Source organism: Malus sylvestris, chromosome 1, assembly GCF_916048215.2.
Source record: "Malus sylvestris chromosome 1, drMalSylv7.2, whole genome shotgun sequence".
Taxonomy (NCBI): domain Eukaryota; kingdom Viridiplantae; phylum Streptophyta; class Magnoliopsida; order Rosales; family Rosaceae; genus Malus; species Malus sylvestris.
In genome coordinates, this window is record NC_062260.1 from 27,148,798 (window position 1) to 27,163,363 (window position 14,566).

At 36.1% G+C, this 14,566-nt stretch overlaps 2 protein-coding genes, 1 long non-coding RNA gene and 1 pseudogene across 4 annotated transcripts; 1 reads left to right on the plus strand and 3 right to left on the minus strand.

Moving 5' to 3' along the window:
- The first annotated feature begins 1,419 nt into the window (after positions 1-1,419).
- Positions 1,420-3,347, plus strand: LOC126615728 (uncharacterized). 2 transcript variants are annotated; one of them, XR_007620886.1, is made up of 3 exons: positions 1,420-1,661; positions 1,741-1,830; positions 2,339-3,347. It is a non-coding gene; the product is annotated as an uncharacterized LOC126615728 (long non-coding RNA). The 2 variants fall into 2 exon arrangements; XR_007620885.1 differs by having other exon boundaries at positions 1,765-1,830.
- A 1,536-nt stretch (positions 3,348-4,883) lies between these two features.
- Positions 4,884-6,496, minus strand: LOC126615718 (heat stress transcription factor B-2a-like). Its single transcript, XM_050283598.1, has 2 exons — positions 6,110-6,496; positions 4,884-6,019 (listed from the first exon to the last, which is right to left on the minus strand). Exons 1-2 carry the CDS (start codon positions 6,359-6,361, stop codon positions 5,441-5,443), a joined length of 831 nt encoding a protein of 276 aa, XP_050139555.1. The 5' UTR covers positions 6,362-6,496; the 3' UTR covers positions 4,884-5,440.
- A 1,026-nt stretch (positions 6,497-7,522) lies between these two features.
- LOC126615733 (uncharacterized) lies at positions 7,523-9,671 on the minus strand (annotated as a pseudogene).
- A 2,006-nt stretch (positions 9,672-11,677) lies between these two features.
- On the minus strand, positions 11,678-14,566 carry LOC126615775 (uncharacterized). Its single transcript, XM_050283673.1, has 3 exons — positions 14,192-14,566; positions 12,723-12,799; positions 11,678-12,185 (listed from the first exon to the last, which is right to left on the minus strand). The coding sequence occupies exons 1-3, from the start codon at positions 14,400-14,402 to the stop codon at positions 12,090-12,092; spliced, it is 384 nt and encodes a 127-aa protein (XP_050139630.1). The 5' UTR covers positions 14,403-14,566; the 3' UTR covers positions 11,678-12,089.

Genomic DNA, 14,566 nt, shown 5'->3' on the forward strand with positions numbered 1-14,566 from the left:
CATCGTTTAGTTTTCGTTTGTTTGAAGAAACCATTGAAACAAAGTCATCTCTTCCATTAAAAAACCTAAATTTTATATTTCAATGCGAATCAACTCCAACTCAAATACGAGTTTCATCCCGAACTCGAAACTTTGTAGGCCTCGATCAACTAGCATTACAGTTTAGTGGCGTTACTTTGAAATTTGTAAGTACAAAGTTCGATATCCAGTTATAGTTGATTTATGGTACGCACCAAAAGTTGAATATTTTAGACACGAATTCAATGGTGAAGTTGAAAAATAAGGCGACAAAGAAATAAAATTTTGGATAGGCGAAAATTTTGCGAATCGCCAACTTTCGTCTATGTTCAACCAGTAGGTCTCGCAATCAAGATTGCCCCTTTTACTTACGCATTTTCAATCAAATCATGATCCTTTTATGTATCTAACGAGTTTGAAGTAATCAGGCGTTCTACATATTATGAATAACATTTTTCATTCCACCTAGCAAGGCTAAACACTCATGGGTGACTGATGATGAAATAGTAGAAGGGTGAAAAGAATTCCCATTATGGGGTGATGGTTAATTGTTTTTTTTTTTGGTTATTTTGATTCCGGTCCCTAATCAGACTAATTGTTAGATTGAAACCTTGTTTGTTTAAATATTTTGATTGATGTCCTTAACATCATTTAAGAGATTTAACTCATGTATTTATGCATTTAATGTCCCACAAATTATGAAATTTAAACAAATTCAAATAATATTTTTAAAATACTAAAAAAATGAATAATGGAGTAATATTGTTCTTCGCAAAATTATAGCAAAAAAATAATGTACCCATATAATTATTAATATATTTTAAAAAATAACTACTGATATATTTTAAAACATAAAATAAATACATACAATTAGCAAATAAATTAAAAAATATGGGTACAAATACAAATACAATTTTTAAAAATATGGGCACTAAAAAGAAATTAATATATGGGTACAAATTAAAAGTGAAAAGAAAATTGGCACAAATTAAAAAAAGGTTGCAAATCGAAAATGGGTACAAACTAAAAATGAAAGTATATGATAAACAATTTAGCCATAAATATAAATATACCATGTGTAACATTTCTAACAATAAATGAACATATTTAGAAATAAAAAAATATTTTATTATTGAAAATTTTAATGACATATATTAAAATCTAAGGATGTTGATAAAAATTTGAAAATGAATAATATTTTAAGGGAAATTTTATTTAAACTCATCTAACATATTTCTACATCCAACTTACTCTTTACACCCATTTGTTTTTTAACTAAACTATTAATGTTACAACCACACCCACTTTCTACTTATTAAAATGATTTCTTTAGTCTTTAATTAGTGAGTCGTGGGACCCGCCTTATTTTTATACTTCTATCATGGTTCCGGTCTCTCTTTCCCCTCTAATATCTGAATCAACTATCTCTCTCTAACTCTCAGGAACTCACACTATCTCTAAGCTCCGAGAGCTTCTCTCTAGCTTTCACCTCACTCCCCTTACAAATCAAACCCCAAAAACCATATATTTGGAATCCTTGAGACCTAACGAACTCAATGGTACCCTTGCATGCGCCATCTGAGCACCGTGGGCTTTTCTGCCATTGAAGCCGAGAGCTTCAAAGCTCTAACACGCGAACCCAGGTGAGGATTGTGTTCCTTCTTCAAATTTCTGGGTTATGCATGTTGGTTTTATGACAAAACTCAAGGGTTTTGATCTCAGTTTTTCTCTGTGCTAATAATCTAGCTCCGACGACGAACTCTGACGAGTTCGAGGTCCATCTCTTCCCAAAACCTGCTGCAGTGCGTCCAGGTGAGTTCTTAGGTATATTTGTGAAGTTTTAGAACCCCTTATTCAAGCCCTAACTCTTACCATCCCTTGTGCATGCATGTCCGGTTCCGACGACGAACTCCGGCGAGTTCGTGAGTGTGCGTTTGTGCAGTGTGTACGTTGTGCAAGTGTGTGTGCGTGAACCGTGTGTGTGTGTGTGTAAGTATGCTTGCTGTGCGTGTGTGTGTTTATATGTATGTATCTATATATATATATATATATATATATATATGCATGTTGCCTCTGTGTGTATATTTGTATATATATATGTGTGCATGCGTGGGAGTGTGTGTGTGTTTATATATGTGTGTATATATATATATATTTATGTGTAAATGTTTGGTGTGTGTGTGCCGTGTGTGTATAAGTATGGGTTGGGCTCAAGCCCAAACCACCTCTTGATCCTAACCTATCCAAATCCAAGGCCCATTTCCATTTCCTAGAATTATATTGTTGGGTAGTTTGATTAACTGTACGTTCTTGTACTTAGGGACACTTATCGCAACGTTTCTGTCTTCGCTAGTGGCGCAGCTTTTGACGGAGTATCTGTGAGTGGACCACCTTCGAAAATTGCATGTTTTATTGATAGAATTGCATAATTTAATAGCATGCCTTGCAGAATTATTGATTTGAGAAATACTTTACAGGAAGCATGATGATTTGATTATACGTGATTATATATATATGTTTTGAACTATTTCCATTATATCGTATTTTCTATAGAACCCTCATTCTGGTAGACTATCTGATCGATGACGATAGGATGCTAAGAATGTGTTTCAAATGACTTTCGAACACCTCTTCGTAGTATAAAGGATCGATGAATTTATGCTACAAAGTTGTATTTTAGAGGTGAATTATGTTTTGTGCATACCTAGTGAACACTATGCCGCCTGGGGCGAGGATCTGGTGTTGGCATTGAGGCCGGGAGAAATAATCCCTAGCGAAAGGCTGAGGGACACGGAGACAGACATTGGGCCGGGAGGGAGATATCTCTGGCTACGGGCACAGAGACTGAGGTGCAGGCATTGGGCCGGGAGTATTGTTATTCAGTGCACTCACTAGCAGCACAACTTGTGTTATGCTTCCTGACATGATTGCTGAGATAAATTTTGATATGATTTTCTGAGATTGATTTGCAGAAAGATATATGAATTGTTTTATGGCATGCTAAGGGTTTCTGAAAAGCTTATCACTTATTATTCTAGTAGTTTTCATTATTAAACTGTGGGGGTTAGTATGTTCGTAACTGTTTTCGTACTATGTATGTATATAAACTTGGTCCACTCACCCTTGTTTTGCGCCCCCATTCAGGACTTAGGTTGAAGGCACATAACCCCGGCATTAAGGTACTTCCGCAGCGGCATCTTCGAGTCCTCTCGGGGTAGGACCTACTCCTTGTTCATTCAATCTTATCTTAATTCTTGTTAGTGACTAGGTTTAGTTGTATGTTCTGAACACGTTCCTAAATTGTTAATTTATTGTTTTTAGATTCATAACCCATATTTATTTCTTATTCCTAGCTTTTGTATCAATTAATGGCTTTCGTCACCCTCGGGTGTCGGCCAGCACGTGCCTATCCTGGTATTTGGGGAATATCAGGGTCGGGGCGTGTCAATTAATATCTCTTTAAACCCAAATTTAATACCTAATATACCCTCATAAACCCAATTTAATATGTGGATTTATATTTACACCCATTGAATATCAGTGATTGTCGGTCTTTGTCCCTGTTATGCTCTGCTCTGTGAATCTATTAACTTTCCTCTGCAAACAGCTAGCCAGCCTTGGTTTTTGGGGCAATGGTTGGGTAAAGTATCAATGTGTCGTCATGATTTGCTTGTACTAGGCATGTTTTTGAATTGCAATGAAAATCATTCGCCTTCACGAATCAAGGTTCCTGCAACGTTGATCGGAACATGCTTTTCTCCGACGCCTTTTTTGTTCGACTTCATCGGATGAGATGCCAAAGCCCTCACCCCAATATCACACTCATTGATCTCATCTACATCTCTAATGCATCCATTCACCACAACACCTGCCCATCCCATGTTTTGAGCCAACTGTCCCAAGTTCCCTCCAACCAAAGCACATCTCATGCTTCCTCCGCCATCAATGACCAAAACTCTTCCCTAGCCTTTGGTTTCGAGAAGCTGTCTGACTAAGACATTGTCCTCGAACACCTTGAGTGTCGTAATGGGGCATGAGAATGCTCGGGATTGTCCGTATACCTGGAAAATTGGTGGCAGCACACGCAAACCTCCGCTTCCCACAAGAGTTGTATTCGTATCACAAATTTCAGCAGTTGCTAAGGTAGCCATATTTCGCCTGCAGATGCATACAGTCTGCATATCATCAAAAAGTTATTTTTCTCTACGAGCGGTATTATGGTTTTAGCCATAATGAACGTAGGATAAACAAAGAATAATCGTAGCGTTTAATTATAGTGTTTGGCTTTATTAATAAATTTAAGTTTTATTATTAATTTCATTTTGTACTTAATCGTAATTATACAATAGGGTAAAATAGACAATTAACATTCAAAATTTTAAATTGGGTGTAAAAAGAGGTTGCATGGGTTTAAATAAAATTTTCCTATTTTAATCAATTGAGTAGTAAAAAGAGAGATGTGAACCTAATTTCTCATTCTTTTTTTTTTCTACCAATGTCCCACAAGTTAGTGGGTACTTGATCTACGTAGATTAAAGGTGAACACTCATCATTTATAGCGAGCACCTTTAACAAGCAAGTAGCTAGCTTCCGCCTTACTTAACAGCGATACGTGAGATACGCTAGAACCAATTGTTGGTAAGAACATTTATATGAGGCATGCATAACTGATTTCATAACCATAATCTATCACAATCACATTCCACATCCCACATCCCACTTCCAACTTTTATATTCTTCGGGGTTTTTTTTTTTTTTTTGATCAAAAGTAAGTTATTCATTAAGTAAGATCGAATTCATACAAACTAAGGATAGTGTACATAATGAGGCTCGATAAAAGTCTTACCAGCCCGCACAAAAAAGAATTATCCTCAAATGAACAATTATTACACATAAACACAATTATTACATTCCAAAATAACCGTTACTCAATAAGATCTACTTGTACAATAACGATATTTAATTATGTGCGGACATTGTTCAATAAACCTCCGTTCAAGTCGAGTACAATAGACACCCGTTGCATTGGATATGGTCTTTAATTTCTTTTTTTCCTTGTGGGAAGTGGGAACGTTTGATCATCTTCCATGTACAATATTACGCAAAATCAAAGGCAGAAGATAAAAACAAAAGTACTATTTCTAAAAGCAAGAAAGAGTAGAACGTCTGAGAAACTTCTTGAAGGGAATGGAGGAGTAGGATTCTTTTTTTTTTTTTTTTTTTTTTTCTTATTTCATATTTGATCGATTACACATTAACCTTTTATATTAATTTTTTTATAAAAATATAAAAATAAAATACAAAATATAAGAGGAGAAGATAATGGAAGGAGACGGAAAGAGGAAGGTGAGAGAATCTAGTCCAGGAAATGGGCCCCTAAATGCTGACACGCACGTGAACACATTTTAACACGTGCCTCAATCTAATATCTACCGTAACTTCCTACTAATAATCGCTCACTCGGCTGAAGCCGCAAGTCGGTCTCATCCTCCTCTACGCCGTCGGCGCTGGCCTCTCTCGCGCGCTTGGCCCCTAACGCCACCCCGAAAAGCTTCAGTCTCGCCTCTTCTTCCTTTTCCTTCTCCCCCTTGACGGAAAACCTCTTCCCGGGTATCAGATCGAGCGGTTTCAGCTCCGGGAAGCCGCTTTCCCATTGGGAGCACGCGTAATTCGAGACCATGCTGAAGATACTGTTGCATAGAGACTTGACGTCTGCCAACTCCTTGGTGAGGTGCATGTTCTCCTTCCTCAGCCTCTCGTTCTCGTGCATGAGTTTCGACGGAGCTCTGTTCGGCGACGAGCTCGACGATATCACCTGCTCGTCGCCGGAATTCGACGGCGACATCATCGGTTTCGCCGCTGGAACCGCCCATGCCGACGCCACCGGCGGTGCCAGAGGCGTGCTTCTCCGACGTTGTATTTCGCAGAGAAGCCGCTTCTGGCCTCTTTGGAAGCAATCATTCGCGAATTCCCATCGGTCCAGCCCAACCTTTCGAAATCCCTGAATTCGAATACAAAACATTCAGAAATTAATAAATTCGGACCAGAAAATCGCCGGAAATTGAAGAATTTGAAACCGAAAGATGCTTACGTAGGTGTTGAGCTGGCGGACGAAGCTGGAGAAGTTGTTGTGCTTGAAGTATTTGGGGAGCAAATCTCTGGCGAAGACGGTGGGGTTCCAGACGACGAAGCTAGATCCGTCGTCGTTCCAGGAGATAACGTCGTTGATTGAGGGATCGTCGACGAGCTGATACGTCTTGATCAAAAACGGCGTCGGCAGAGCTCGCTGCAACGACTCGCCGGACGTGGACTCGCCATTCGGCTCTACCGGCGTCGGAGCCATATCAAAAGCCGCGCCTCTAACGGAAAAGGAAAATTGAAATTAAAATTTGGAGGACGATGAGAGCAAACCAAAGAGAGAGTTGGGTTGGAGAAATGGTGGTGGGAATCGGGAATGGCGGTTCTAGAAGATTCTTGGGGAATTTATAGGGTGGGAAGTTGGGAAGAGAGAGAGAGAGATGATGATGATGAGAGAGAGGGAGTGGGAAAAAAGACAGAGGAACCCACACGAAACTCTTTCACTTTCGAGAAACTTCGAGGTCAGATTTTCGAGAAATTTTTCAAGGTAACAGGAATATGAGTGGTACATTACGTGTTTTTATGTAAATAGTGAAAAATTGTATTTTTTAGCATATATATTTTATAATTAGAATAGTTATACATGATATATTATCCTGTGTTCCAAAATCATACTGAAAAACCTCTTGATTTTTCTTCGGTTGCGTGTAAGCCACTTATCAGAGGTTCGTGCGGAAATTGTATTGTGGAAAAATGCTAAATAGATTTTCTCAAAAATAACACTCTATGAAAGTGGCTGCAGTATGAACTGAGTGAAATTAAAACAGATTCAATAATCAGTAATCGGATGATTGTTCATTTAAATTAGATTTTGGAATTCAACAAATTATTCATTAACAGAAAAAAAAAAATGCAAGATCTGAATACAATCATAAATCAATTAGGAAAAATTACAATAGACAACAAAAAGGGATTTATAACTTCTCCTTTAGCATACAATGTTTTATAATGTTCATATGGAATTGACGTTAAACAATATTTTATATAGTTTCGAATATCCATTTATAACTTTCATTACGTTTACAATGCATGCAAAATCTTAAAAAATTATAAAATGTAAACCACAATCGAAATTCCATTTATGACTTTCATTACGTTTACATGGCATGCAAAATCTAAAAAAATTATAAAATGTAAACCACAATATGCACTTCAATATCTAAATTTGTAAATTGTCACATAATATTACTAATTAATCTCTGTCATAATAATATAATATATTTATGACTTTCTCGATTTATAACCTCCTTAATGTTACATAAGATTTATAAAACACTAAGTAGTCTAGCTTTATATTAATTGAAATTACAAGTATTAAGTCCAATTGGTTGAAAACATTTGTCTTTGTACCCGAGTTAATTCAATGTAGATTATCTTATTGTTTGACAATAATGATTTAAAGCATCTAAGTTTAATTATATATAAATGATCATATAACATATTCGGAAAATGATTTTTACATTCATCGTTATATTTAGCTTTTAAATTGGATAAAGCAATAAAAAATTAAATGGAGATTTGAAAAGGATTGTGAATAAGAAGAAAAAAAACACGTGGAGAACATATTTCCCCCCTTCTACACGGAATGTGATATAAAATCGTGGTCTTTTTTTTACCACTATTCATGAGGAAGTGCATCATCACTTTGTAACATGAGTATATATCAATTTAATCACAGCAAATGGTTTAATGGTAAGGAGGCGGACTGCGGTTCCTTAATAAACAAAAAATATGGGAGGTCTCAGGTTAGAGGCTCCAAGTTGGTGAGTGTGCTTGAATGTGGCAGGGTGAAATTCTCCATAACCTCTCTGGGCTCGGAAGAAATAAATAATCGTAGCCAGCTACCAGTTGTCCCTTTCAAAGAAATAAAATTAAGTCGTCGACTCATATCATAACACGAGGATTATAAACATAGTCTTGAATATTTTGATAAACAAGATAAACAAAATCTAGTCGTATGGGAGAGCAGAAAGAAGGTACTACACATTCCTAATTTTGACTGCAGATGGCCAAACTGGCGTGCAAAAATCGCAATCTTTGACTCAAATATTTACCATGCGAGACGTAGGTTAGGCTAGTTGATCATAACAATATTTCCGTCACAAAATAGTATGTCCCGGGAGGAAATCTACCCTATTCTGTGCAGATTTTAGTTTGGAATATGGTTTTCTATAACATGTAGTAAACGAGTGTGAATCAATGCAACAACAAACAAAACAGAGGAGGTCAAAGTATATACCAGATAATGCGTTTGATCCTCTCTTCCCCCTTCCCTCCGGGAGGCAGAATTACACAGGTGAGGTAATCAAAATTCCGTTACAAAGCGCAACAACGCTTTCACTCAAATTTCATGAAAAGTCCATCTCAAGGATTAGTCTTGAAGAACAGATCAAATTCTTCAAGACATATACAAAATGCAGCGCCGATAAAGAAAAATGGTCGCTGAACTGTAAATTGTCCAAACAAAGAGAATCCACCAAGCCATAAAGAGAGCCACTTCCTTCACAAGGGCAGAGCACGACGATAGACTACAAATGTATTGGTAATTTTCCGAAGAGATGCCATCAATCTGCGAAAGTCCAAGCAAGAGGAGACTCCCAAGCCAAAAACACCTCGCACTCTTCACCGCCGGTATAAACAAAAAACCCGAAAAGCATCCCATCAAAACAGCAATAAACATTTTCGCAAACCCATCAACATCCTCCAAATGGAAATCAATAAACTTGGGACTAAACGTGAAGCAAATCACATTTCCTAAAACCAATCCCGCAGCCCCTAAAAGCACACTCAGTTGCTTCTCGGACCGCCTCGAAGCGGATTTCTCATAAGCAATTTTACCATGCAAAATCAACAGCTTAGAAACACCGGCAAATCCCAGCAGAACCGGAACAAAAATCCCATTAACTAAAAACCCAGAATTTTTATCGTCCGATTCGTTATTCAAGTACAACAACTGAAGCAAAAGACATGAAATTGCAACGAAGGAGAAAGTGAAGGCATTGGAATACTCATTGAAATACAGGTGGGTTTGGAGGTGGGCCTCGTCGAGCTTGAGGCGGAAGATCTGAGCATTGTTTTCATCGAACTCGGGCTTGGATTTGACCTTGACCGCTTCCTGAGCTCGGGGTTGGATTTTGAGGGCTGCCCAGAAGCGGAATCGGGGCCGTCGGGCCGGCGGATGGCGGCGCGGACGCCGCTCTGGACGTTGTCGGGGTGGATGTAGGTGTGGAGGCCGCGGAGGAAGAAGATGGGGATTTTGAGGAAGGTGAGGAGGAGGGTGAGAGTGAGGGAGACTGAGAGTTGGAGTATTAGATTCTTGTAGGTGATCAAGAATTGGAGCATTGTTTACTTGGTTTGGGTTTTGAAGGACCAGAGGGTCCAGTTGGGACAAATGCTTGGCAGTTAGGGGGAGAGAGAGAGAGAGAGAGAGAGAGAGAGAGAATGTGGAGGTTTGAGATCTTAAGATCGATTGGATTCTAAACTTCTTCTGAGGCTGTTGAAGTCGAATGATCCTCTGCATGCTTGTTCTTGTTGCTCGATGTTCTCTATGTTGCTGTCAAGGACATACTTTGCCTTTGTGGTAATTGGGCTCCTTAGGCCATCTCCAACCGACCGGTTAAACGATCATAAAGCTAAAAATAAATCGAAATAACATGAAAATCGTCTCCAATTAAAGGCTAAGCTAAAAGGTTTGTGGGCTCCATCGGGCCCAAACCCCCAAATCAGGCTAGCGGACTTGCCATTTCCAGCCAGCGAGCCCTCCAGCTCAGTCCATTTGAATGCCAATAGCTACCTGACATCAGCTAGCAACGGCTATCTAATGTCATGCTGCCGTCAGGTTACCGTTGGAATTCGATTTTTGTTTTTGACGAATTTTAAAAAAAATCTTTTTTTTCTATAAATACTTACACAATTCCTACAACATTGAAAACTGAAGATAAGAAGTGTCACGTATATAAGAATCTTATTTAAAATTTGCACAACCAATTACATCTCGACACGTGGCACTCGAAATCCAATCTGAAAAATTATTAAGATTACATAAAGATAAAAAATTTGGAGAGTTACTTACTTTAACGACACATGTCACTTGAAATCATATCCAAAAAATTGTTGAGCTTACATAAAGATAAGAAATTTAGAGAGTTACACACGTTAGTGACACGTATTACTCGAAATCATATCCTTTTAATATGGTAGTTTAATTTAATTAACCATATTAATTTAATTAAAATAATAAATTATGTTAGTCTATGACCCTTTGGCTCCCTCGAAAGAAGATGGTTTTTTGTCAAGAGGCTATATTTGGCATATGACCCTTTGGCCCCCTCGGTTGGAGATGATATAAAATATGACCTAGCACTGTTCATTAAAATATAATTTCTTATAAGGTTATAAGGCTAAAGAGAACTCTTTTGCCCTCCATCAGTTGAAGATAATCTTAGAATAGCCCACCTTCTATCTTGAGTTAGCTTATTGATCACAAATACAAACATAACATTTTATATTTGAGTATAACCTGTGTAACATCGTTCGGGACCATACTATAAGATAATCAACTCGTTGCATGTGTAGTAGAACAAATGATGTGCTTCATTGAGCGGACCTAAGAATTTATTCTACAAGTGGAGAAATTTTTTAGTGTGATCGTTACACGGAGTGGTACACCACGTGTTGCTATATAAATGATATGATATATGTGTTAAAAAGTTAATAACTTAAAAAATAAAATTTCTCACCACTTATATAAAAACACGTGGTGTACCTCCCTTGTTCCGTCACAACTAAAAATTTCTCTTAAAAGTGAGGTTACATGGCATGTCATAATTTGCATGTTGGTGTATAAGTCGTGAATAAACCGTACAAGTGATGCAATGACTAAATTCATACATAACTCTCCATGAATTAAGAAATTCCATTTCAATGAATTATGGAAACAAGGCAATGGAAAATTATTATACAAATTAATTAATATTCATGAACATCTTACACAAATAGAGTTTGAATTATGTAATCTCCCCATTGTATATTGATCAATTCACACAACACACATCCAATGATAAAAATCTCTATCCAAGTTAAATTCACCCAACTATATACTAAAAGATTAGATTCGTCAAAGATTTGAGAATCGAGAATCGAGATTCTCTTCGAATTTAGAAGTCGTAATCAGAAAACTCAGAAATCCAGTATGTTCAAGGGAGAGATCTGAACTTCTAATTTGCTTGAGATGGACCAGTGTGTTGGTTTAACGGTCTCTATACAATTTAAAATGAGTGGTTCGTATCTAGACTCAGATATGAGAAGAGGATCTCAATTCAAGATTTGGTACTATTCTTGACCGATTTCTTATTGGACAAGAATTGTCTGCCCTCCACTTCCGGTGCCCTCCTGTTTGTGTGGTCACGTTTAAACCACGTCAACATTTTATATTACTATTCATTTTTGTCTTATTATATCTATAAAAAAACAATATAAAATGTTGACGTGACTTAACAGTAATAACACAAAACAGAAGGGCACCGAAAGTGGAAGGTAAACAATCCTTGTCCTTTCTTATTGTCCTTTTTCTCTTCTTTCCTTGAAAGGTTCCCTAACCCATCACCAAATTAATGCAACCTTTTGTCGCCAAAAAATCAATTACACCATCGCTATCGTTTCCCCCAAATAAAAGAAAACCCTAGAAATAATTAATAATTATAAGATTAACATTAGCAAGAACTAATCATATTTATAGAGAAATTTTTCATTGTGATCGGAACATAGAAGATACATCACGTATTTTTATATAAGTGGTGAGAAATTTTATTTTTTAAGTTATTAACATTTTAACATACATATCTCACCATTTATATAATGACACGTGGTGTACCATTCCGTATACCGATCACACTAAAAGGTTTTCTATATCCATGGATGGATGATCTCATTTCTTAGTTGATAGGTGCAGACAGTGCCAGCTGAGGTCCTTTGTGGTGCTCTATTTCATCTTTATCATCAACCGTTATGATCTTAATCTGTGGGACCACCTGCGGCGGGGACACGCAATTAATTAAGAAAAGATCAACCCACATACTTAATCAAATGGTATTTATGAGTTGGAATAATATTTTGTTACTCAAATATGAGTAGGAGTTTCTAATTACTTTAAAATTAATTAAAATTAAAATCGTTTAATCATCGAATAATATAATAAAGAACAAAATTAGTAAAAACATAACGAACCATTAATGTATTTGCTACAATAGATTAACTAAATGACCTTAACTTTAATTCATTTTTTTAGAGATGATTTTTATAAAGTGATTCACATATATATATATATTTAGTATATCGATATTTTTACTCTAAGGAGAGGAGGAGTTCGGCTAGGCCATACAATGGACAACCTAATTTGATATCGAATTCACCATCCACGAGATTCGAACCTAAGACCTCTCATTTCTAAATGAAAATGAATACCATCAGACCATAGTATTTAGTGACGGCATTCTATCAGTTAAATGTTTGTTAAAATGTGTGTAAAACTGTAAATAGCATTACTAATTTCAGTGTTAATTGCCAACCTGATCTTGTGATGCAATGGACGGCTGAGATGATAACATCCTCGATCTTTTATGACATCTACCGCCCATTCTGCCACCTAGACCAAATATCATTAACCGAATAAGTACTTTTTATTACCACTAAGAAAACTACTAAACGAAAATTAGCAGAATAAATCACATAGCTGCTTACTTGCACCGCATCTCAAAATATCACAAGGTATATTCGATCTGCATTTTTTTTGTAACATAAGGGGTGGCCGTGGATCACCCAAAAAATAGCTCAAATGGTTATTACAGAAAATTCGAGTCCTAGAAATTCAGCCACATCTTATTAGCAGATGACTGAGCTCTAATCTAATCAATAGTTCTCAAAATAATAATACTCAAAATCCATATTCGACTTGCATTTACAGTTTTTGTTTTTTAAACATTTTACGTTCACTATTTTGTTTAGGTGCTGTTTATATATAGAGCCATATATATATTAAACGCATATAAATTCAATTTCTATAATATTGAATTAAGAATCATTTTTGTTCCGGCTCCTAATCAATCTAATTGTTAGACTAAAATCTTGTTTGTTTAAAATTTTGATCGATGTCTTTAGCCTTATTTAAGATATTTAAGGATTTGGATCCTCGCCGGATCCTCTCCCTGTGATCCTAGGAATCAACGAACACGGACCGCTGATCAAAAATTGTGCTGCCATAATTTTTTTATTTTTTATATTTTTCACGCAAAACGATTCTGTTTTACTTTTAAAAATATAAAAAACATTTAATTGGGACCGCATGATTTTTTATCAACGGTCCGTGTTTGTTGATCTCTAGGATTCCCAGGAGGGGATCCGGCGAGGATCCAAATCCATTTAATTCATGCATTTATGCATTTAATGTTTCACAAATTATGAAATTTAAACAAATTCAAATAATATTTTTAAATACCATAAATACTTAAAAATCAATTTTAGAGTAATATTGTTCTTCACAAAAATTATAGCAAAAAAATAATGTACCTACATAATTATTAACATATTTTAAAGGATAAAATAAATATATATAATTAGCATGGGTACATTTAGCAAAATTAAAAATGGGTACAAATAAATTAAAAATATGAATACGAATACAAATACAAATAAAAGTTTAAAAATTATGAGCACAAAAAAGAATTAATAAATGAGTACAAATTAAAATTGAAAAGAAAATTGGTATAAATTAAAAAAAAAAGGTTGCAAATAAAAAATGGATACAAACTACAAAATAAAAATATATGATAAAAATTTTAGCCATGAATATAAATATAACAAATAACACGTTTCTAACACTAAATGAATATATTTAGAAATAAAAAATATTTTATTATTAAAATAATTAATGGTATTTATTAAAATCTAAGGATTTGATAAAAATTGAAAATAAATAAAATTTTAGTCAATAGAGTAGGAAAAATCAGGATGGAAAGTAATTTTTCCTTGAATTAATTACCTTGTGAAGAGTTATGGTTTTTGGAAATTCTGCTGCTGGTTTTGAGATCTAGGGTTGAGTCAGAGGTGTCCGGAAAGTACCGGTCGAGACGAGGAGGACGACGGTGATCCTTCTTCTTCTCAAACATGGCACGCACGAAGGATTCCTCCATGCTGTTCAAAAACTTGACGTGCTTCTCGTTCGTCCACGACCTACTGTTCAACAACTCCATTCTTACTAGTTCCGATCTTAATTCAGCCACCAGCCACGGAGGTTTGGAGCTAGGTTATAGCCACTGGCCGCGCTGTTGGATGATTGAAAATTTTGAAGGGGTAGGTTAGAGACCCATCGAAGCTGCAAAACTAAAACATACTATGTGTGAGTATATATTTATAT

Excerpts from the sequence above, each read along its gene's own strand:
- LOC126615718 (XM_050283598.1), bottom strand. The coding sequence starts at position 6,361 with ATGGCTCCGACGCCGGTAGAGCCGAATGGCGAGTCCACGTCCGGCGAG. Across the intron at positions 6,020-6,109 it reads TCCGCCAGCTCAACACCTAC|GGATTTCGAAAGGTTGGGCT; the intron begins GTAAGCATCTTT and ends ATTCGAATTCAG.
- LOC126615775 (XM_050283673.1), bottom strand. The coding sequence starts at position 14,402 with ATGGAGTTGTTGAACAGTAGGTCGTGGACGAACGAGAAGCACGTCAAG. Across the intron at positions 12,800-14,191 it reads AAACCATAACTCTTCACAAG|GTGGCAGAATGGGCGGTAGA; the intron begins GTAATTAATTCA and ends TATTTGGTCTAG. Across the intron at positions 12,186-12,722 it reads CCATTGCATCACAAGATCAG|GTGGTCCCACAGATTAAGAT; the intron begins GTTGGCAATTAA and ends TCCCCGCCGCAG.